The 24,810-nt window shown below is 36.2% G+C and overlaps 1 protein-coding gene across 1 annotated transcript in view; it reads right to left on the bottom strand.

Annotated features, from left to right (window-relative positions):
• The window catches only part of UBR5 (ubiquitin protein ligase E3 component n-recognin 5), an 83,676-nt gene that overhangs the window by 37,987 nt on the left and 20,879 nt on the right, over window positions 1-24,810 (bottom strand). Inside the window, exons 6-16 of the mRNA XM_063389920.1 lie at window positions 23,008-23,197; window positions 21,173-21,332; window positions 14,493-14,642; window positions 12,336-12,547; window positions 7,876-7,992; window positions 7,686-7,796; window positions 6,803-6,957; window positions 4,796-4,913; window positions 3,801-3,985; window positions 2,863-2,972; window positions 1,144-1,256 (exon numbers count right to left, since the gene is read on the bottom strand). Coding sequence (XP_063245990.1) covers window positions 1,144-1,256; window positions 2,863-2,972; window positions 3,801-3,985; window positions 4,796-4,913; window positions 6,803-6,957; window positions 7,686-7,796; window positions 7,876-7,992; window positions 12,336-12,547; window positions 14,493-14,642; window positions 21,173-21,332; window positions 23,008-23,197 — 1,621 coding nt within the window. The remainder of the gene's footprint in view (window positions 1-1,143; window positions 1,257-2,862; window positions 2,973-3,800; window positions 3,986-4,795; window positions 4,914-6,802; window positions 6,958-7,685; window positions 7,797-7,875; window positions 7,993-12,335; window positions 12,548-14,492; window positions 14,643-21,172; window positions 21,333-23,007; window positions 23,198-24,810) is intronic.

The raw sequence follows: 24,810 nt of genomic DNA, 5'->3' as shown, positions 1-24,810 counted from the left end.
AACGCACAGACACCTTTGCAACTGTATTCAGAAATAGTAGAACAGTCTCTGTACCGAAAATCTTAGGATCTAAACCAAGAAGGACAGATAAGGGCAAGAGGGACTTTCCCAAAGATGGTGTAAGAGGAAAACAATGGTTTCAGCAACTTCAACTAGATCTCAAAATCTTATTTACAGAAATCAAAGTGTTACAATGAACTAAGTCACTCCATATTCCCTTCTGCAGAAATGATCTAAACTTGATAATTAAAATTCATTGTGAGCCTGCTCCTATCAAAGATACTGCTCAAGGTAGATCTTACACTGTCACACAAGTAAATCCATTAGGGATGTAAGTAAAATAACTCTTACTAACTTCAGCTGCCTTCTGTTGGACAGTTATTGATCCTCTTCTGACATTTTTTTTAAATCTTCTATGAATCAAGTAGAAAGCAACCCAATCTTTTCCTTTTGAGGAAAATCTTAGTGGTTTTCTCATTGCTTTAATTTTTGAAAAGCATACCAGAGAACTGTCTAGAGGACCAAATCCCTCCTAACATCACACAACAGTGCCAAAGGAGAAAAGGGAGCATTTTCCTCTATATAGCTCTTGAGTCAGAGCAAAGGTTTATTAGGGAAGAAATGAAAACATTGCAAGGATTAAACAAAGAGATTTGCTGGAGTAATGACTCAAATAACTTTATAATCATATTAATGAAGCATATAATTTCTCAACAGAAATGTTTTTGTTCTTTGGTTGCCAGAACATGAGATTCACCCAAATATTCTACCTATGTGTATGTAAAAGTCAGTCACAACAGGTGGAACCCTTCACAATCTCCTTGGACATGTGGGAGTTATTGCTCAAGACAACAAAATAGTATTTTAGATAAAACCACATCTGCTTTTATTAATATTGTGGTTGAACTTAAAATACCAGATTTTTTTGAGATTTATCAGGTTTTACTAACAACACATCTGCTCTATTATTATCATTGTGTTATAGACAAATGTAAACACAGCTAAATTCATACTCATCAGAAACACTCTCAAGCATCCCTGAAAGTATGATTTTTTTAAACAGTTAGCTTATCTAAAAAAACCATCTTTTTTTTTTCCCTCCCCAAACACAGTGGGACAGTGTATTTTAGATTTCAGACAAACCTTGCCAACAGGAACATTCTTAACATCTTCCACAAACACAACTTCCCTCAGGGACCACTGTTCTTCATTCACTTTCTCCTCCTCTTTCGGGGCAGGAGTAGATCGTCGTCGCTCTGAGACAAAAAAGTTATTACCAATAACGTGAGAAAGACTTGACATCCTTAATCAAAGCATCAAAATACAATGTTTAGTATACACCAAACCTTTCCCCCCAAAGGATTATCAGCAGTCAAATGTAGAAATTAACAACAGGTTAACAAGAATAAAACATTAAGAGGCCAAGCTACCTAACAAGTCTATCATGTCACTTTCCTGTTTTTCTATGGATTTGGAACTAATGAAGCCCACATAATAAGCAAAGCAATTCTTAGATATTTAAGAAAAGTAATTAGACTCAATGTTTTTTAAAAATTTAAATAATACAGTTACTAGAATACAAAAAAATAAAGTACAAGGACCAAGCCCTGTTTTGGCAGGGCTCACATACTCATGCTGACAGTAAAATGGTTGACACTATGAGACCACTCAGTCTGATACTGATATAAAGCACTGATACAGGGCTTTATACCAACCTTACAAAGTCTGCTTGCCTACCACATATGGATTACTTGGTAAACTTCTAGAAGAAGAGCAAATGAGGCAGAAAATAGCTATTTGGGCTAATGGCAATTTCAATACAGTTAGATTTGCTGCAGACTTTATCTGAACAGCACTTGTAATACATTCAGAATCAAATCTGAATACATAACATGGCTAAATTAACACTGACAAGAACTTTTAATCTTCCAAGTTGAGCATATAGTGTAATTAATACTATCAAAATATTTAAAGTAAGAAGCGGAGAACTTCTAAGCTAACTGCACAGTTCACTTCAAACACTAGTAAAAATGCCCAGGCAAAGTTGTAGCCAGTGAAAATTACAGTTGAATGAACCACAAAAGAAATCAATATTAAAAGACTTTTACTAAAGTGAGTACTGCAGATCTGAGCAGATGAGATTCTCAGTCACTACACAAGGCCAATTGAGTCTTTAGGTCAATGCTTCTTAAAACTGCAGTTTGTGAACAATTAGAAGAAAAAGCTGCAGAGAGAAGATTTCTTCAAATGATGGCATTGTAATTTTATAAATTTATATGTTTAAATTGAAAGAAAAGAGTGCTGAAGGAATCTAGTTACACAAATTTGGATGTCACCTTTCAGGTTTTTAAATAAAACTTGTACTATGAAACTTCCCTGACTCCTTTTGTATGTTAGTAAATAATATCTCATTTTAGATATTTTATGTAAGAGATACAAACCACTGCTTTCTGCATTGACTTTCAACTAAAAGGCCAGCTGTTCATCAGCAGCTTAATCTTTAAAGAAGTTTTCCAAAATAAGTTCAACTTCTGGGCTGCAAAGAAACTCATCACATTGCAATTAAAAATAAATTTATCTTCAGAATTTCCTCTTGATCATGTCCTAAAAGATACTTTTGATTCTGAGAACTGTTACACTTGGTCAGATACACCTTACAATGAGGAGTCACTGCTTATACATTTATTTAACACTGAAAATTCACAAACTATTCAAAGTCTATGACAAAAGCCTTTCTCTATACTGCAGTACAGACTGAAAGACTAAAGGATTCTGAAATTAGAACAGAATCACCGTAGAACTGCCTTTAATGGAAACATCCATACAATGATTAAAGTTTACTCTGAGGTACACATTACTTACTGTATGGCATCGATGCACTGCTTGCTATTGAAGATGCATCACTACAAGTGGAAGCTGGGGATGGTGGAGGACCCATCTCAGTTTTCACTGGTTCCTGTTTGCTTTCAGGTCTAGAATAAAAGTTAGTACTTAGAACGAAGAAAGAAAAAAGTGAAATCTTTTCTGTGACAATGGACAAAGTGCCAGTGTATCCCAGCACTGTTCCTTTAATAATACCTTACAGAAGTAACTCCACATTTGCAAATAACCACCCAAACTGACAAGGTGATAAATCTTGAGGTTGGGGATGGTGCAATGCTGCTTAATCAGGGATTAGCTTTTTAACATTAACTGAGCATAGATACACTATTATAGAAAATAAACATTATGAGCTTCATTTGAGGAAAGAAAGAATTATTAGCTTATACGGTAACCTGAAACTCCGGAACTGCTAAACATTTTCAAACTTTACTTGAAATTGTTTAAATCTGTTTTAAGAAATATTTAAACGGCAACTATCAACCCAATTTTTTTTTTCAAACTATGGAGGGGCCAAAATACATCTTTTTAATTTCATGAAGAGCCAGGAAACAGCTGGTACCATTTTCAGCTATTAAAATATAAAATCTTGGAAACTTTATGAAACATTGTAGGCAAGCCTTCATTTAATACACCTCCTGCATTTCCCATGTACATAGTGCTTTCACACAAGTGAGACATCTCTCCTGCAGTGAGCATTTCTGCACGTCTAGCCAAGTTTACAAGAAACCCAGTACCTTACAAAGATGGCAAAATTTTCAAAATTATAAAAATCTGTTCCTCCTTTTCCATTATTATTCCATTATTATTCCATTATTATTCCATTATTACTCCATTATTACTCCATTATTACTCCATTATTACTCCATTATTACTCCAGAGAGTATCAAATAAACAGTCTGTGTGTTCTCCACACTTACTTAGCCTCAGTGGTTTTGCTGGCCTTCTCCATGTTTTTCAAGCTCTCAGGGGAGCGAAGCTGAAATCGACAGCTGTCATTCATGTTCCAAACAGATTCCATTAGCACACCAACTTTAGGAATTCCAGCACTGATTGAAAAAGCAACTGCTCCAGCATGATAGAGGGGGTTATTTCTTAAACACACCTACAGATAGAAATATTTATTTCTGTGAGAAAGAATGAATTCTACTGAGGGAAATCATACATACATTATTTTCTTGGTGGCATATGTAGTAGTCAAAATAGAAAACTTAGGGAATCAGGTGAAGAGGAAAGTCAGCATTATGTACAGAAAAATAAGCTGTTGTGCAATTCACAGCTGAAAGCAACAGCTTTAGCAGTGAAACTGTTTAATGTATAATATTTAGATGCTCAACCACAAAAGGAACAAATAATTCAATAACTGAGACTCATCCCAATGTCAGTTGGAATGGTTTTGGAATCAAAAGAAATGTGCTCCTTGAGAAAGAGCTGCTTTGTCTCATATTAGTTTTAGTACTAATCAAAAAAAAATCCTCTGTACCAGCTACTGGCCTTTTTGGCAAAGGCTTCAAACCAAAAGTCTGTATCACTGCATAAATAAATCAAATCCAGACATCAATACTGCAGGGATTTAAATGCCTAATTATTTCCCTATTTGTTCTATTGAGGATTGCATTTCTACGCTTACTTTCTCTCAAAATACGGAATCAGTGGGTAAATTAAAATTAGTTTGCATGAGTACAGCTTGTTCTTCTGTACAGAAAGAGTCATACTTGTAGAACAGTAACAATACTAACAGCACACAGCCATTAACAGCCATAAAATTCAAACACACTATTTTAATTTCGCATTACTGCTATCACTTTCGTGCATAACTTTTTGTGCTAATTAATTTTGTTGTGTTTTTTCAAGAGCACGTTGTAAGCTCATCATCTAGCATGGTAGAAGTGCCAGTGGTGACAGCTGTACTTGCCTGGGTTCCAACAGTTATGTTTGGCATAGAGGAGATACCAGCACTAGACTTGGGCTTTTTATTTTTTGCTCTGGCCTTTTCCAGCATTTTCTTCCTTTGGCTGAAAGGAACTACACCCCTGTGGAAAAAAGCATGTTATTTTAAAAAGGTTGTGAAAGAAAAGCTTTGTTCAGAACTTTGAACAGTTTATTCCTTCTGCTTAATGCAGAATCATAAGCAAACATTTAAGTGTGTGTGCCACCTTCTCCAAAATCTCAAAGCACTGCAGAAATGTCATCTTTTTGCATATGTACCCCCGCTTTCCAAATTCATCTCAACTACCCCAGTCTACACAGAGGAGGAGGAAGAGGCAGAGTACACAACTTATTTCACATTTCAAATGGCTTTCCTTCCAGTCTGAAGTGCAGCAAAACCTCTGTCACAAGTGGTATACTCCAGTCACAGCTTTCAAGATGCAGACTGCCTCTCTGAACTTGAGGATATCTTTCCCACAACTAGTGATAATTCCCAGAATTTGCTACCTTTGGGGAACATGAATTTTGTTTAAATTCTAAAAGCCTCACTTTCTGCGTACATGGCTGAAGGAGTCTGGGGCTCTTATGACAGACTTCCACTGCAAGAGGAAGGAAAACACACTGCTTTTGTAATTGGATCCACTTGGTTTAGTTGAAAATCATGCCTGCGTACACAGTTAAGCACGCTTATTATTTTGATACTTCATGTTTCAGTCAGTGGCTTCTACAGTTAAAAGCTTTGATTCAAGAAGCTCCTTCACATTAAGTAAAATGTAAAAAGCATCAGTCTTGTGAAACACTGGAAATTGAAATCCTGTCTCATGTACTACAGATCACTAAAACTAAGGATATCAATAGTAACAGATGCTTCTCTCTGCATCAATCTGGTAACATAAAATCACCACAGCTGACATTTAACCAGAAAAAGACATTACATCATAAATTGCTTCCAAAGACTACATGTAAGTGCTAATAAGTATTTTTGTATTTTGCACTTATTATTCCAGTAAATATGGAAGGTTCTAACAGCCAAGTATCTCCAACGCTATGGCTTTGCAGATTTTATACAAACAGTAATTAAAGTGTGCCATGTCAGCCATGATGTAATGAAAAAGCCAAGAACCAGAAGTTTGTAAGTCTAGCTACAAGTCTACTTAAATATTTTCCAGAGTTAATAGAATTTAATGAGAAAGATGTTTCATACAATGAATTTTCAATGTTCTCATTTCCAGCTCATCATCAAGTATTTAACTCATCCATGCCTCAGAGCCACTTGAACTTTAGGCATGATACATAATGACTCCTGACACACTGAAAAATAATGCATGCTGACAATGCATTGCTATTACTCAATGAATTCATTTACATTAGAAACTCATTTCAGAGCCATTTTGCAACTATGATTTTTGAAGGTTTATTTTTTGCTTTGTTTTGTTTGAGTTTTCTCGGCATGGGCTTCTTAATCATGACATTCTTAGTTAAAACATTTCAACTAATATTTAATATTTCATGTTTGAAAGGGTTATTATATGTTAACAACAAACTCCAGAGGGAGCATTTGATGTTATTTCCCTCTTCTTTAAGATTTAGACCACAAGCTAACAGACCACATCTTCTAACAGAGCCAGACAGAGGAACATCGACCTCTTGTGTGGGTAAGATTGTCCTGTATTTATAATCTGAAAAAGACCCAAAAGGCACAGAGAAGATTATTCTCTGAGCCTGTGTAATACTGATACATCTGAATGCTACAGCATTTATAAACATCTAAAAAAATGACCTTATTCTGTTAAAGATGTTGTAATTGGATCCAAAAGCTTTAGTCTTTAAAAAAAGAACAAATATATTTTATAAAAGGAACCTAAAATCAAGGGTGGTTTTATCAAACTCAGAACAATGGTGGTTCAGGAGTTTTGTAATGCTTCTCAGAGCCTGAGACATGAAGACACCCAGAGCATCCACTGTTGTACACAAACACAAAGTATTTACTTACCACCAATACAAGTTGTTCTCTAGTTGAGCACACGTGTAGAGAGCACAGCAGTGTAAAGAAACAATCCGTTCTCCCTGAAGCTCAGAGTATGTCTGGGCAGTGTGTTCTAATTTAGAGGCTACGGAGCTTAAAGTTTCATCTACCCATGTAGCAACCTAAGGGAGAAGGAAAGAAAGGAACAGAGAAGGTAGAGGGGGAAAAAAAAAAAAAAGTTGCACATCAGTTGCATCTTTAATGTAGTATTTACTGGTTTTGAGAGGGGGGAAAAATGCATCACAACACAAGGAAACAATTCTACCCTTTGGAAATTTATCCCCTACCATCTTCTTTCCCCAAAAGAGAGCTTTTCAGAATTGTTTTCCCCTTCTATTCCCAGCCCTGAACCTTGACAAAAAAGGTTGGGGAAAAATAAAAGACAAACCTGTCATAAAGTATATGGACGTGTTGGTGTCATTACCAAATAATTTTCAAGTTCACTCTAACTGGGCTGAAAAGCATATTTAAGTTAACTTACTTTACATCACTGAAAGCTTCAATGTCCTTAGTTTTTCTACTAAATCTCTGCAGAACATTAACAAGTTCCTCTATTCTCAAACCAGAGTCAGTTTCTACTATAATAGCAAAAAACCAAGTGTTTCAGATAATCAGGTACACCAGGTATCATTTCAGTGTTTTACCTCTACATTTGATAAGTATCTTTTTAAAAAACTTTTTGCATTTCTACAAAACACCAGATGGGGAGGAAAAGAAAGGAATGAGCAAATGAATTAAGCACTTTCTAGTGCAGATGAAGCTGAAGAAACAATTTCTCCATAATACACTGCAAGCAATTGAGAAAAGCAATTTGCTTTGTCAAATTCAGCAACCAGCAAACGTTTCATACCTTGTTATTTTCTGTGGCAACAGTTGCTCTAATACTATTTGCAGAAAGGAGCACAATCTTTTCATTGGTTAACCCCAAGAACATGGCTCGTGGATGATGTAGCGAAGGATTCTTTAGAAACAAAAAAGTATTTTAGATATTCAAAGCATATAAATAATTTGGAAGGGGAATATTGAAAGCTATACAGTACCTGTGCATTTCTGTAAGGCTCTGATTCACTCCACTTCCACTGATAGAGTTCTCCTTTACTGCTAACAGCCACAAGCTCAGAATATAGAGCTCCGATAGAAATAAACTTTGTTCCATCCTACAAACACAGAAATACAAAGTCTAAGACAATGGTATTATAAATGCATCTATAAAACATATAAATGCAAAAAAATGAACTTGGAATTGGTTTTTTTTTTCAGAGCACCCATGAATGTTGAACCTGAAAATAAAGATATCTTCAAATTGTCTCACGATCAGCATGCCCTCACACACAAAACATCATTGTTTCTGATGAAGTGAGGGAAGAAAGAAAGATATTATTTTCCTGAACTTTAGCAATAGCATATACATGGCAATTAACTTGGACAGTTTACTAAGAGCTTACATGGTGCTTCAAAAACACAACACTGATCACACAATTAGAGATGAGAAGATCTCTTGACTTGCAACATTGAAAAAAAAGTTTCTGTTTGAAATTCTGGCTGCTTGAAATGAACAAAAAAGCAACATAATTCCACTATTCCATTGCTAAGTATAGTCAGGAAGGTATCTTCCAAGCTACCCACGAAATCAATTATCAAATTCACTGTTTCATCAGTTAAACAATTCTTATCTTTTTCTTCTGAAAGTAAGTAGCTGCAAACAATGTGAAGTTCAAAAAAAAATCAGTATGCTATGTCTCAATAATGCATTATTATAACCTGACATGATGGAAAAGTTTCTAATTACTGGTTACTCCTCTTGCCCTTTTCTCCTTTTTAACATTTTATCAAAACTCATCTGGTATCTTTCTACTACTTATGTATCATCACTTCATTTATTTGCTTCATCCTGTACCTACAGGGACCTCCCAGGTCTGATTTCCTCCCTCTTAGATTGGGTTTCGTATCCTTGTTGCTGGAACTACGCAATGTTACAACCTCACTTTTGCAAACTCCTGTTCCTCCTTGCATTGAAATCGATCTCAAACTACAGAGAATTTGAGTGATTTCACAAAATATTAAATTCTGTTTACTGAGAACCATTTGTAATGTTTCATTGCTCCTCAGCAAGTGCAGCTACAGGACAAACACATTCTTTCTGAAGTTCCTTACTCCTAATAACTCAAATTTTTCTTCCACTTAGAGCTTCACAAAAAATGAAAAAAATCTTCCAACTTAAACTAGTATAAAATCAAATGCTGTCTCCTACAGCTACAGAACTGAAAGAGAGGTACATGATATCTAGTCTTCTCTGCAGTGCTTATCTCCCAGTATCTTTAAGCGACTCTCAGATTACAATACACCACATTTAAGTACTTCAGCCATCTGAGGGGAAACTGAACTCAGACAGCCATTAAAAAAGTTCCACTATCCACTACATTTATCTGTCCTCTAAATTAGGAGACTTTTTGCCACAGAAGTATACAAGTGGAAACATTTTTAGTTTCATAAGTCCAAATTTACATTTTTTTTCACTGTTTTCATGCCCAGAAGTGTGCATTCCAAAAGGTGTGAGTGTGTCCTTGAGTGACACAGGATTCACTCAGTACAGCTCTTACCAAATGCTCACCAGTATTTTGGTGAAAAGAAAAGAAAAGCAGCAGGAGGAAAGGTCAGAAGCAATCACAAGCAAATCTCTTTTATATCCTGACAGGAGTCTCTAGAATTAGTTAAATCATTAGAGAACTATTTTGTTCTGGAGGGCATCTACCAACACAGCACAGAAGTAACCCGAATACTAATTCACATCGTGATTATTAATACATGTCATGGCATAAACATGGCATGAACATAAACATGGCACATTTTGAGGAAGAACTCTCATCAGAACCTACTGTGGTCTAATGAGATGCATCTCTATCTTATCAGCACAGACCAATCTCCAGAAGTTAGCTGGTCTAATGCCTCAGAGTTAAGTATGGAAAGCAATTAATGTTTGCTCCAAGACACTCTCATTTTGACTTTTCATCTTGCTAACATATCTTCTAAAAACAAACAGCTTTGTACCAGAAGCTGAATATTATCAAGACGTGCCAATCAAATTTTTTCTCTCCCTTCCATCAAAGTATCTTCAGGACCAATGCTACATTCACCTCCAGAGGGCCATTCAACCAACTGCCCAAAGGTGCACAAACAACAAAACAGCTGTTTCTGTAAATCTGAGACTTGTGTTCAACTACAAATTCTGACTTCAGACCAGAGAAATTAACACACTTGAAGATGATGCAGACTACTCACAAAATCTTAGTATCTCAATAGCTAAGCAGAACATACCTACTTAAAAAAACTGAAGGCTTGGTTTGCACCTAAATTACAGTCAAGCAGGGAAAAACCAGCCATACCTGCCATTACTACATTACAGATACACATGGCACAAGGTTGATACAGTTCAAGTGTAGACTGATAGTACTACAGTGCAACAATATTTGAAATACCAGAAGAATGTACTCATTCCTTTGGATTCCTGAGCAGTTGATGACATTTATTTGGTGGAGAAAACTCAGTACCTGAACAGCATGTCTATACACTGTTGGTCTCAGAGTGCTGGTGAAACAGATGCATTTGGGAGCACTATCAGCTTTCCAGAAGTTTCCCCCGTGCCTCTCACGTTTGTACTTCACCTCCCACAAACAAAAGTTAACCACCCTCATCACAGCCTTCTACAGAGTTCTGTCCCAAATGCTAAAGGTCAAAATAATGAAAAATGACAGAAAAATATTTGCAAATATGACTGGTTCTTTTATAGTGGTTTCTTGTGTGCTTTAACTTGCCCCCTAGCTTACTGTTTCTTCCATTAACCTTTCAAGACCTCCTTCCTATTTTCCAAAATGGAAGAAACATCTGAACTGACCTCTCTGCTAAACCATCTTCCTCAGGATTTTCACCTTGAAGAATCTCTGTTGCAAAATACTACCAACAAAAACTCATATTTGATTTATAGCAGGAAAGACACAGAACCATTTCTTATGAATGTTCAGCTGAAGGAAATGATGGAAAGTTTAATTACTTTTAAATAAAAATGGAAGGCCTTTCCAGTAAGACACCTTCATTTAACTGGAAGCACGGAAGCTGGGGTTTATATGAGTGCATATGCAAACAGGTAGGTGGGAAGAAGTTCAGTATATATAAACTGCACAGGCATACAGTTAGGTATCACAGCAAAACAAACAAAAAAACCTCACACCGGTAATAATGGCCATAGTAACGTTACCAAAACACAGATGATGAGTCAGTATTCCAAAGCTGAACTACGTTTATTGTTTGATGCTAAATTCCTGAAATGTCTCTCTACCCAAGCTAGATTTTATCATTCTAAGCTGGGGGGACAAAAGCTGCCAACTTTCATTGATAGAGAAGTTTGGTGTTACTAGACGAAGAAAAACTAAACCAAACAACAATAAGAAATGCAAAACAAACAAAGAAAAAACACTTTAGACATAAAAGATCTGGTAGAGAGCAACTACTAGACAAACATTCTTTTTAGAGCTCTTAATTTCTCAGTTTGAATGCCCAAAAGAAGACAATAGCATCTAAAGTCATGCTGTTGTTAGCAGAAAAGGGCCTCTATATTCACCTCTGTTTTCAAGCTTTCTATCTAGTTTAATCTGAAATGAACAGAGACGTAGAAAAACAAAGTGTGACAGATGAAAAAAGTAATCTCACAGATCCTGTGGACAGACAGAAATGGGAACACTAGACCAAGTCAATAAAATTTGGTCTACTAAACACAGATGATCACTTCCATTCTTACAAAGTTTTTTGGGTGGGTTGGTTGGTTTGGGTTTTATTTTATTTAGGTTTTCAAAAACTCATGTCCCCAAACATTTAGGTAATCCATAATGACAATGACCACAGATACTCAATTACCAACATATAGCTGGTGTTTCTATTACTTTTATCTCCTGCGGTAAATACTTCTTGCCTTGAAAATGGAATTAAGGTTACAAAGAAAAACAGCTAATCAAAGCCAAATGATTTTGAAGGAGAAACCGAGTTACAGATCAACTCAAAACACAACTGCAAATAAATGCAAATTTTTACCACTGTAGTTTAAAAGCCTAATCCACTCAAAACTGAAAGTATCTCTAGGAATAATAATGCTTATCGAAAAGTATTTCCTTGATGAAATATTTTTAGTTTAGATTGTTTCATGAGTTTTCTACTGCCAAATAAATGCTTTGAGCACCCAAATAAACAAAAGAAAGAAAAACCCCAAACCTTGTGATCTACAGCAGTATCTTCAAAGTAGATGGAGAAAGAAATTAAAACACTAGCAACAGTACTGAGGCTATAAGGGTGTCATTAATTATATGCAAATAAGGAATATGCTTTATTACATTAGCTCACAAAACTAAGATATGATAGCAAAAAAGGCAACTCGCAGTATTTATACAGAAAAAAAAAAACCCAACAGATCTATTGCACAGCATGCAAGTAATAGATTTTAAAAATTCCATACCTTATCTGGCCACCACTGCAAGTCTTCTCCTAAAGAAACAGGACTTTGAACAGGTGTATTCTTCTTGTCCAGGTTTGGTTCCCCCTCCTTACTTGTTGAGCCTCTTTCATTATCAAATGAGGCTCCATCAAGCCACCTTCGCTCACGTAAACGTAAAACGGACTCACGTTCACGCAACAGCTCAGAGTCTCTCTCTAAGGGAAGAAGGAGAACTGGTATGCAATTGGGTCACACCAGTGGGATAAAAGTAAGCCACTCTCTAGTAAAGACCCTTCAGGATGCAACTAACAGCAGTTAATCTACTCACACAGATTAAAAATATAGTCCTGACATGCAACATTCAATATATTAACTCTTTCAAGAATATGTACTTTAGAATTACTAAACATAAAATAAGCTAGAAATAAAGGCTTTTAGTTTTGTACACTATGAAAAAACGCTAGAGAAACTTCACTGACATCATAAGAGGCCAAATACATTTAACATTTCTATATAAAGTTTTCTAGTACAATATGCAGTGTTGTAGTTTTATCAATGTAGTTACAACAACAGAAGAATCTTAAGTCTACAGTCTGTCAGATAGCTTTATGCAAACCAAAAAAGAGTATTTATTAGAGAGTTTCACAGCAACTTTCCCATAAAAACAGTCATTTGAAAAGCTTAAAGTAAGCAAGCATTAAAAAAAGCTCTCATAAATGTTTGATAATCCAACCCCTTTCATTTAAAGAAATATTCTATAGGACTGGATTTAATAAATTAAAGTGTATCTGCTTTGAGTAGATTAAATGAAAACTTTTCAAGAGTCAGACAAGTTTTTAAAAGGATCCTCACAGGAAAATGTTCCTTACCAAAATGCTTCCCCTCCAACTGGCCTACAAACTGTCTAAAGCCAGTACTCTGCAGTTCGCTCATGCAGAAAAATTTTTTTAATCAGGTAATCAAACTAACTTTCCACGGGTCAACTATGCATGGAAAATAAGGACTATAAAATTCATGGTAACGTCTTATATAGAATAACCTTAGAAAAGGAAAAGAAAGGAGGAATTTAGAAGGAGTTATGTCAGATGCTGAATATTCGCACATGCACATAAATGCATTTAACCTATGAAGTAGCTCACTTATGCTCACAAAAATCAACTGGAATTACATAAACGAGATGACTGCATTATTATATCATCGTTTCAATGGATTACACCAAGTCTTGGGTCTTTTGCTGTATTAGACAAATGGGAAAGTTTTTACATAAGCCAAACACAACAGCCTGTCTTACAGATGTATTTCATGTAAGTGCCGTACTTACTTTCTAGCAAACGTGACACTGACCCCTGACTAATAATTTTGTAACAGGAACTCACGTGTTCAGCAATTAATATAACAAACTATGTTCATGAAAGGCAACAAAACTGTACTAAATAAACAATCACACCAGAGGTTGGATTAACAGTTTGGAAATACTCTAGGTATTTGTGGCAACAGCCTCAAAAAGATAAGAAATTGCTGCATGGTCTGTTATAAATCTTTCAAGTGTATAATGCTTAAAAGAAAAAATGCCCTAGCACTGCTCAAGGAGCCTTTTTTATCACCTGCCAATAGTTCTCCTTATCCAATTATAAAAATGTTTCAAAAAAGTAAAATTTAGATTTCTTCTCCCTCCTTGTTATCTAAGTTTCTCATTCCATAAAAGTAACTTCTGCTATGGAACAACTAAGGAAATGTGAAGAACAGTGTACAAAGAGCAACCCAAAAGAAAGAAAGAAGAATAAAATTAAAAGAAAAGTATTAAGAATGCTGCATGTCATTGATTATTACTAATTTTTGAGCCAAATTATATCTTTGTAATGAAATTTATTTATTAGTAGGTACATACACTACAGTTTAAAATAAACTTAACATGCAATAATTTTATAACACTTTGCAACACCAATAATCAACAATTATATTTAAAATATGACTACCAATGTTCTTGCAGAACTTACCTGCTAATAGTCAGAATTCATTAATAATTTTGATGAGGAACAGTCTGCTTGTCTACTCTATATTTGACAACATATCATAGTCTACTTTCACATTAAATCAGCATCTAAACCACCGGTGTGCACTATCACTAGCTTTTCCACAGCAAACTACTTATTACAAAGAAAAAAGGTGCAAAATTACCTCTGGATGAGCCTAGCCTGGAAAGTGATGAGCGCCGAAAGGATGGATAACCAAAGTAACTAATATCTTCTGAAAACATAGCATCAGCATCAATAATGACACTTGGGTGAGCAGAATGTATGTCAGCATCCAGAAGAGACATAAGATCCTCTATAAGAGGAGACAAGGGTCTTAAGTGAATAATCAGCTACTTAAAACATCAGCCAGAGAGACCATCAACTAAACAAATATCAAAACAAAAAAAAATCCTATCTATTAATTAAATTTCTGCTCTTCAGATTCACCAGTGCAAACTCATGTGCCTCCTATGCAACCACATTTACAATCAAGCTTGGCGAACTAGTGAACAAAACCGGCTTCCCTGCAAGAACTGCTCTGTCACTTACCTAAGCACATTTCTCAAACTTGCCCAAAACATATTGTTCTACATCCCAGAAATTCAAACTTTTGACTGTCACTTGAAAGAACAAAGCACTAAAGTAAGACAGACACAAATACACACATGTGCACACACACTCATGATGCAGGATTCCCAAGGTGACCTAGAATGAAGGGAGGACAGAGCTGATGGAGAAAGGTGGCCTTTGCTCAGCCACATCTTTGATGCCAAAGACTGCACGTTTCTCCATGGAATGTTTCTTTCACTGAATGACGTCCTCATTTAATTCACAAGCTAGCAACTTGCAGCTCTCAACACAAAGCTTTAAATGGTAGCTACATGAACAACAACAGTCATCTGGAAAAAGCATGATGTTTTAATATGACGCAGTTTAAAAAAAAAGACCCAACCAAACCAAAAGGTTGAACTTAAATTAAATACTGTGACTGCCCTAGCTTCTACGTTAGAAAATTTAAGTTTCCCTGAAGTAATGATCATCCTTAAAATGCAAACAATCTCCTTCCATTAACTACAGTAAGGCTTCTATACACACACAAAAGAGGCTACTGGAAATTCACGTGACTTGTTGAAGGCCAGCAATATGGACTGTCAAGTCAGCTGAACCTGAGCACCATCTTGCTCCAAAAGGGCAGTCCTACTCTCCTCCTTTATCCCTGTGGCAGGCACCTCCCTGGGACACGGAGGAATTTCTGAATCTACAACTAGTGCATTCACCTGGCTTGAAACAGTTCACTGGGTATAGAAGTACGGTGGGAAGGGATCTTCAGTCTGACTTAATGGAGCAATCAGAGCCCCAAAGGCAGAGCTTCATTGTATGCTGCAAAGCTGACCAGACTTGGTGCTGCTTGCTGCCAAAGGAAATAGTTTTGCCCTTCGCAAATTGTCAAGCAAATCTGACTTTAAAAAAAAAAAAAAAATCAGGCTCCTCAAATTAGGTTCACTAGCCCATACAAGCCCAAAAATCTCACCCCCGTGCAATGGCAGGATAATGCCTTCTGGCAGCAGGACAACCTCATCTGCTTAAACCACCCATGAAGCTCACGTGAGGCTATACACAGACTCCCCTCAGGAAACTTGGACAGAGCATCCAGAAATTCTGCACATCCAGCTCTCAGCCTCTATCCCATAGGCATAAAACAAAACAGTGGCTAGAAAACAAGCATTCTTAACAGCAGAATTATGATTATTATGGGTCTTTTTCTCAGTGTTTGGAATGAATTGGAAGGAGGAACTCTAAGTAGAGGGTATCCAAAAACTGAAAAGGAGCCAGAAGTCTGCTCTTAGAGCTGGTATTAATTCACTTAGACTTTCACATCCTCAGTGAAGGTTTGGAATGAAATGGAAGGAGGAACTCTAAGTAGAGGGTATCCAAAAACTGAAAAGGAGCCAGAAGTCTGCTCTTAGAGCTGGTATTAATTCACTTAGACTTTCACATCCCTGCACATCAGAATATTCATCCTTGTATTTCTAAACCCTCATCTACAGAAAATGTAACACATACCACCAACTGTCCACAGAAAAACAGCACTTATAAATCAGTGAGCACAGTGGATTCAAGGCAAGACCTATATAAAATGCTTTTTGCATTAATTAAGTAATCCACTCAATTGTAGGCCGTGCTTCTGAAAGCACACCATTTGGGACTCCATAGTTCACATGGTACACTTTAGGAAGTCATCCATGAGAGACTGCTTAGAAATTTTAAAAAGAAAATCCACATTTGGCAAACAGGCTCTATCTAAAACAATTCAGGTCACTGAGTACCCTTACCCCACCTGCTGCTGGCTTTTCACAATGATAAAGCTGCAGCACACCTCACCTGTAGTGTCAACTCGTACGTAAAGACTTCCAGAGCTGGGAACACAGACGAGATTCTGTTGTATTTCCCAACACTGACATACTGCTCCCTCCTCCCATAATCACCTTTTCCTAGGTATGCTCCAACTCATCCATAGTCTAGCAGCTAGTTCTGGTTGGATCTTTTGGTCCAGGAAAAAACTACAAAGACTTCTCATCTCTTTCTAGGAACCAAATTGCCCAGTACAGAAAAGAACTTTCCACCCTCATTCAAAATGGACAATACTGGATATTTTTACAGTAAACTACGTGAGAAATCCTCTTGACAGAAAACACGTACTAACTTGTGACACACACACACACACCTTCCACCACGTCAGGCATCTTGAGTTAAGCTGTGTTTCCAAAAAAAAAAAAAAAAAAAAGTGAAAATTCAAGCTATCAGACATAAGAACCAAAACTATGTGGGTTTGGGCTAAATACGCATTAAGATGAGTAACGAAATGAAGCCTTTTCTTACCCTCTTATTTCAGCTTCAAATCAGATTTTAATTTTCTTCCAGTATTTCTGAAAGAGATCCCCCTTCTTCCATTTTCTATATCAGCAAAGAAAGGTGCTAAAACCAGTAGGGATAGGAGCCAAATCCACTCCCCTTCAAACATCATTGGAATTTTTTTAGCGCTGTGAAAACACAGATACTGCAAGGCTACATCCAGTTTAAGAATCCAGAATTAAAAAAAAAAAAATTACCACAAAAAAAGCCCCAAACATTCTCTATGCTTTATTTCCCACACATCTCCTATGCTGTATTAGACCAGAATCACACTGCTCCCCTCACATCTAGGTGTGATACTTCTGATGTTCCTATTTTCATAAGGAAATTTCTATGATTCACTACTAAATACTGTGGAAAACTGGAGGGAAAAGGATATCCAGTTCAGAGGAAAGAAACAAAAAAATACCCCCACAAAAAAACCACCAAAACAATAAAAACCCCTGGTTTTCAGTATGGACATAAGCAGCAATTCAAAAAGCATTATCACCAGATTCCTTAACTGAAGGCACTGCTTAGATCAATCCTGATCTCAAGTAGAGCTCACTTTAGACCTCTTCCCTTAAGGGGAAAATCATAAGTTCTCTCCCCTCAGCTGAACACTTTTATGAAATATTCAAGTATTCAATGTGTTCAGTACTTGCTCCTCTTTCAAGTTTGGATTAAATTGGCAAAACTGTGTCAGTGAAAAGGAGAGAAACATCTGTTTTGGTTTCCTAGGAAACTAGACTAAAACAGAACTCCAGAATTCATTCTTGATAAGATAATATTTATTCAAAATATTACTCAACTTAAAGTTCACAAAAACAGAGGGAAAAAAAAAACCCAACCTAACAACAAAGTAAACCAAACCACAACAACAAAACCACAAAACCCTGAACCCCATTATCTAATTGTTTTCCCCAAAGGCAAACCACTGAGCTGATCCTACACTAAGCTGCAGTTCCCATCTCCCCTCACTGGGAGCCAGCACAGTAAGTCCTGCTGCAATACCAGCCCATCTCTCTGCAAAGCAGCCTGGATGTTGTCAAACCCACGTTTCACAAGTCTCACTACCAAGAACCCACTGTACCATGCAGAAGTTACTGAGCAAATCTGCACTCCTCTAAACTACACAGACAACAAAACATTTTAACATCTACAGCATCTCTATTCAGAGTATTAACAGAATATAAAGCCCACAAGAACCCTCACAGAGGCTGCTGAGTCTTTCCTATGCTAAATGATCTTGTTCTATATATTTTTATCTTGATTATTTTCCTCATGTATTTGTTATGAAACAAATGAACCCACAGTCCTCTCTGCTAACTATCATAGAACAAAAGAAACAGGACTAGATTAGAGAAGCCAAAAATCAAAGTATACTGGCATCCAAAAATAAATATTTAAGAGACTCGTTGACAGCAATCTGTACGGAAAAGTAACACTGCACTTCACTTAAGACATTTTGAAGAATTCAGGAAGGATTGAAACGCTTTTTGCTACCTCAGAAAATGTCAGATGTATAACATTTACAATACTAACTGGAATCATCACAACTGATATATTAAGAAATCATGATCCATTAAACAAGAATTTATTAATTTCACAGTACTTGGAAGGTATCTCAGTTTATTAATATTTTTTTTAGTATTTTTTAAATCATATGTAAAGTGCTTTAAAAAAAGTTTCTCTGTCTTGGAAAGCTTAGAGAAGTAACCCCTAAATTTAAGAGTCACAAAGCATCAGACGTGCAGAAGGCAGAAAGACAAAATTAACATATGCTTTTAATTGAAATTCAAGAGCCTCAAAAGTCCAGAGGCAAATTCTGTTGTCATTTGCTTTCCTGGGGCTTGAAATGAAAATCAAAAAGCTTTAAAGGATAATTTTAAAAAAGATTCTTTATCTTTCACAACAATAAAAAAGCCTGACAATTGAATGCATATAGCATTTATCAACTATCCACAGTTTTCCCTGATGATGTTTTATCCAAAGGAGCATCCAGATGTGAGATAATGCGTGAAAGCGAGAAGACCGCAAAGTCTCTAGAGCAAAATACTTTTTAGAAGAGCTATTGGCAACTTTCTCTGCCCATTTGGTTTTCCTGAGAACTAGCTCACATGGTCGTGACACAAGCAAAGCTCGTAATTTTTACTATTCAATGTTTCAACAGTAGAGTCATGACAGCACTGCCTAGTGCTCAGCTAGACTTCTCATCAGATTCAGATATCAAACTAATTCATTTCTGTGCAATAAACTGATTTGCACCTGTAAAACTCAGGACAGAGAAGGCATGCACATTCTACAAATCAGGAATTACATCTCTGAAGACTGGTGTCAAGGCAGATAAAGTGTCATTTCAGTCATCAATTCCACATCATTTCCCATGAAAACTGGGAAAAAATTAGCCAAATTTCTCTGTGGGGTTAAATAGGTCCTAATTTTAGGACATTGCAGTCCCTTACAGGAAATTTACTCTGAACAGGGAAGAAGATTTAAAGATTAGGCCAAGGAGAAGTTTTTTTTCTGGACATCCAGTGAGGACAGTGAAACTCTGCATACTACTTTAACCCATCTCAAACAGATGAGACTCACACACTGCAGTGGAGGCACCTTCAAATAAATGTTACCAGTCACAGGTTGTCAGACAGTCCCTATTAATTAATCCTTAGGATCGTAAGAGGTACTCAGAGAACAGTTAATGCTGTTAGAAGGCTGATTAGTATGGTTAAAAGCAGTAATTTACAGTAAAAGTTCCTAACTGTGATTTATCTTCTGAAGGCCAGTTCTGGAGGAATACACTTGGGCATGCTTAAGACTAAGAAGTGCTTTGAACACTGGGAAACTTAGGAGAATTTACTTCCTCCAGTGCATCTGTCTAATGCTATTAAGCTGATCACTAAACAATAAGACTGAGATTAAAGATTTTTCACCCCTTTCACCAAAAGATTTTTGATTCTACAGCAAAATAAAGATGCTTGACAGATGCAACTAAAACTAGAAGAAGCAAAATGAAATGCAAAGCTTTTGTTGCAGAAATTAAAAAAAACCATTCTCCAATCACATGACTGACAAGATAAAGATGGACGAAGCCCATGAACCTTCCTGGTGAACCAGATGAGCAGAAAAAAAACCCCAAAAAACCATTTATTAGAAAAATATCAAAACATCATTTTGACACACAGAAGAAAAGCTACTATGTAGCCAGAGTTCAGATGTGTTCTTCTTGTGCAGTGCAACTAACACAATACTGGATTTGGCTGCTGTTTTCAAATCTGTTCACTCAGCAAGAAAAGATTGCCTAAATTATTTAGCCAATGCAAAAGAACATTCGAAGTCTTTTATAAAAAGCAATTTTATGGGACAGACGGTATTTCAAAAAAAGCTGCACTTATGTTACAGGATTGTGCCATTATAGCTAGAACAGCATTTACAAGGGGAACTTGAGATGAAGAATAAATTCTCAGTCTAACTGTAACCACTGTAAACTGTTTTGCACTCCATTAAGGCTTTCTGATTTAAAAAAACATCCAATTTTTGCTCTATAAACTTGTATAAATATTACGAATATATGTTAGTGGTAAAAAACACGCAAGTCGCTAGAAAGTTTTAGAATTAGCTTTTATAAGCAAGCCACACAGCAGTCTCAGCATCTCATTGAGCAGCAAAATAGTCGAAAGTAATGCTAGTGTTACAAAGCCTGGGATCCTAAAGGAAAACAACTTTCATGGCCCCCACAAACAGTATCAACAGGTATTCTTCAGGGGCTATCCTAATCCCTCAAGACATCCTAGTCCATGTTTTGTTTTGTACATCTTTAGATTTTGCTCCTGTAAGTGAGAATTGTCTTTGCTGCGCACCCTGCACAGCACAGAGCTTGCTGTCAGTACTTAAATACAGAAAAAGAAGAACACATTGGCATTTCTTTATCAAAGGTTGCAGGATACAAACCTCCAGGAAGATATGATTCACTTGCTGTGTCATCCCCATCATCTCCATCTTCATCATCACGACTCAACAAATTATTTACAGCAAGGTTTACATCAAGATTTGTTCGTTGGAGTTCTCGAATAATAATACTTCTGGACTTCCCTTGTAAAACAACTTGTGCCTGTAAGAAGAGGGTGAACTGGTTACTGGTCATTCTGAGCTCACCAAACACTATTCAGAAGAAAATGCTTAATTCTAAAAGTCTAATAGGAATCAAAAGTCAGTAACTGTACATACAGACACAAGCTCATATCAATTTTTCACAGTATCCTGTACTCAATACCCAGCCTTCTCACAGTTCCAGTTAGGTCACTGAACTCCAACTTTGGAACTAAATTTCCTAGTGGAATCTTAGAATCTATTTCTGTGAATGTTTAATGCTGTAGTTAAACAATAAGCAAAGTCTGGGTTTGAGAGTGTTCTGTATGTTTCTATAAAAGTGTTTAAACTTAGTATGCAATCAATTTCTGTACCAAAACTATACCTCAATCCCTGTCTTTTACATTAATTTCTCTTTCCACTGGCCTTCAAACAAAGTCACGTTAAGGACTCTATTCTTCTCATCATTCTATTCCTAAGGGCTTATCATCAGCAGTTTCTGCAACACTGAAGTTTTTATTAACAAAGTGCAAATGCAGATAAAACCTTCCAAACATCAGATGCAATAAATTTACAAAAAAATCAGACAAACTCTGATTTATTCTACTAAGCCTAGGACTCAGAGCACTTTGTTTTTCCAGATCAGCCTCTACTGAATGTCAGAGATGATAAGAGTTTTGAAAGATCAAAACCAAAAGAACTTGTAAGAAACACGTACCAAGTATTTTCATAACAGAGTAAAAATAAGCAACCAAGTAAAATGGTCTGTTGGCAAGCGAAAGAAACCAAAAGGACATTCTAACAGCACACAAAGGTATTTTTTTTGTCATAACATTCTATCCCACAAGTTTACAGATTTTTGAGACCTCCTAGAATCTACAGACCATCTGCAAAGATCTTTCCCATTGCTCTGCTTTAAAGTTACCTCAAGAATGTTTTAGACATATTCTGTTTTAAAGATAAACAAAGTACACTATTTAAAAAAGAAAAAAAGAAGGCAAAATATCATAGCAAGCGAAGTAAAGAAGATTATCTTTGACCTAGCAATTAATATTTGTATTTCAAATGTCAATCCGCAACTAGTTCTAAGCTAACAGTCAAAATTAATTAACTAGTCACATATTTTAAATTTATTCTATTCTTAAAATACGACAGCAAAAGTTTTAACAGACTTAACAGCTTCTTCAGACTTTAGCGTATTAAAAGGCAAAAGCAGAGCAATTGATACCCAACATTCATAAAAGCCACATTTATAAAAAACTAAACAGAGGTATCCATGAAGAAAAATTATCAGTATTTTAAAGAGAATAAATAAATTTTATGTCTTCCATTTTCATCTGAAATGGATCATTCCTTCTATCAAACAAGAAAAAAAAGTCAATCTGCCCTCCTTCATTACATTCCTTCAAGAAACTTAACATTTGATACTATTCTCAAATATTTGATTTTCTCACTAAATCTCCCCTCTGCAACCAAACATGGCCTTCTTCATTTGGGAAATGAAAATTCTAGAATCCAAAAGTTTATCCCTTCCACTCTGTATTTAAGAATAAAACCAACTCAGCTAAGGAAAGTCGATTTCTTCAACTGCAGGCCATTGCTGCTTGGAGAACAGGCACTACTACAACACACCCTGGTACACACGCTCTGAGCAGCTCTCCAAGTTTTTGGCAACAAGCAGTTTGTAGTTCCCGTACCTGTGAAATGAGCTCCTCTGGAATGACTGATGCTGGAATCACTGGCTGTGGTTGACTCCCCAGCAGTCCAGATCCTCTGTCACGTCCTGTGCGTATAACTCTGGTCTGCCTTCGAGAGTCCCGAGCCCCAGCAGATGATCTACCAGAAGATCCTCCTCCACTTCCACCAACCCCTGAACTCCAGCGACTTCTAGAAGATTTAGATTATTTATTTTTTTAATACAGCAGCATACTTCAAGAGTCTTTAGTTTTATTATTAATAACTTATAAATAGCCTCTAAAAATACTGCAGCTTGACTTCACAGACAAACACTATAAGAGTAACTCTCAAAACTAGAAAGAACAAGAACACCAGGAAATTGATAAAATTCTGAAGAAGAAATAAAAAAAACAGGACTCCAACTGGAACTTTCAGTCTTTGCTACTCAAATAGCTATGTGGATGTATACATACATAAACACATGAAAGGATTAATTCCCACATTTTCTAAAAGCAGCAGCAGCAGAATAACATTTAACACTTCTCTGTCAACTTCCTGTCATAAAAGCACACATGCACCAACTTCACTGTCAGTGGCTCTGACAGAAGATCACTATACTTAGGTGGATCGTCTAAAGATTCTGATACTTGATTTACACTAAATTGGTTAAGATTACACTGAAAAAATCATGTAATCTTTACTGCAAAAGAAACCTTACACTAGATAGTTCTCTGATCCTCAGTTTTCAAGAGATACTCTACTTTTTACCTATTCCTATTGCAGAAATCAACATTAACTGTACACATTGCAAAAACATGCCTGAACTGACTGAATAGTTTCTTCATTTCTATGAACCAGCACCAAAACATGGCAACAAAAAGACAGTGACTTGTAAAAAATAGACATCTCACCATCATTAAAACTATCCACTAATAATTATCACCACAGAACTGTGTCAACTGAATCTGCTCTGAATTTAAGACAAGATAATCTGCTGCCATGAAAGACAAGAGACTTCAGTTTGTTCTTCGAGGTTAACTAAGCTTTATCCTGTAATACACCTTAAAGGATATTGGATATGGTATTACTGCTACTTAATAATCTGTATCAGCAGAACCTTTCTGCTATCAACCACTTCAAGTCTTAAACTCCTTTCCAGGAAAACATCTAAAATCAGACACAAAAATAAAGATATGTTCTCTGAAACAGTATCTAATAAATTTACATTAAAAGTCTATCATATGTAGCTATTAAAAGCTAATTAAGAATACTTGTCTTGCATGGTATGCCTTCAGTTGATTACTAGAACCCTTTTTTAATTGGGTTTTCTTTTTCCTCCTGACAAGATCCTGCAACCACAGAGTAACTCGAGGGTCTGCTTAAGACAAGGCCCTGTCAGACACATCTACATTTGCAGAACTCTAGCTAGCGACACAGACAATGACAAGACAAGACAAAAACCAGTTCAATTATGTCTTTAGGAAAAGTCTTGTCTCATGAATTAGAAAGAGAATTCTAAAAAAACCAAAAAAAGGATAGTATTGAAAACAGAAAAAAAAGAAAAATCAACACCAAAGAATGTGACATTTTAAATAAAATGAGCCATTTAAACTGTTCTAAAGGTGGGAAGGTGGTTGAGAGGAAAAGAACAGGGCTGAGGGGAAGTCAAATTCTACCTACAGAGCAACTGTCAATTCAACCCTCTGCAGGGAGGTGGGGGGGTTAAAGAAAAAGTTTTATATTAGATATTAATTCTTCCTACAGATGCATTTTCTACTTTAAGTTATAAACTATCAATGGCACCAATTAGACATCTAACAGTT

The sequence above is a fragment of the Prinia subflava genome, chromosome 1, assembly GCF_021018805.1.
Source record: "Prinia subflava isolate CZ2003 ecotype Zambia chromosome 1, Cam_Psub_1.2, whole genome shotgun sequence".
Taxonomy (NCBI): domain Eukaryota; kingdom Metazoa; phylum Chordata; class Aves; order Passeriformes; family Cisticolidae; genus Prinia; species Prinia subflava.
Note: the sequence above shows the minus strand (reverse complement) of the source record. Positions and strands in the feature narration are given on the sequence as shown.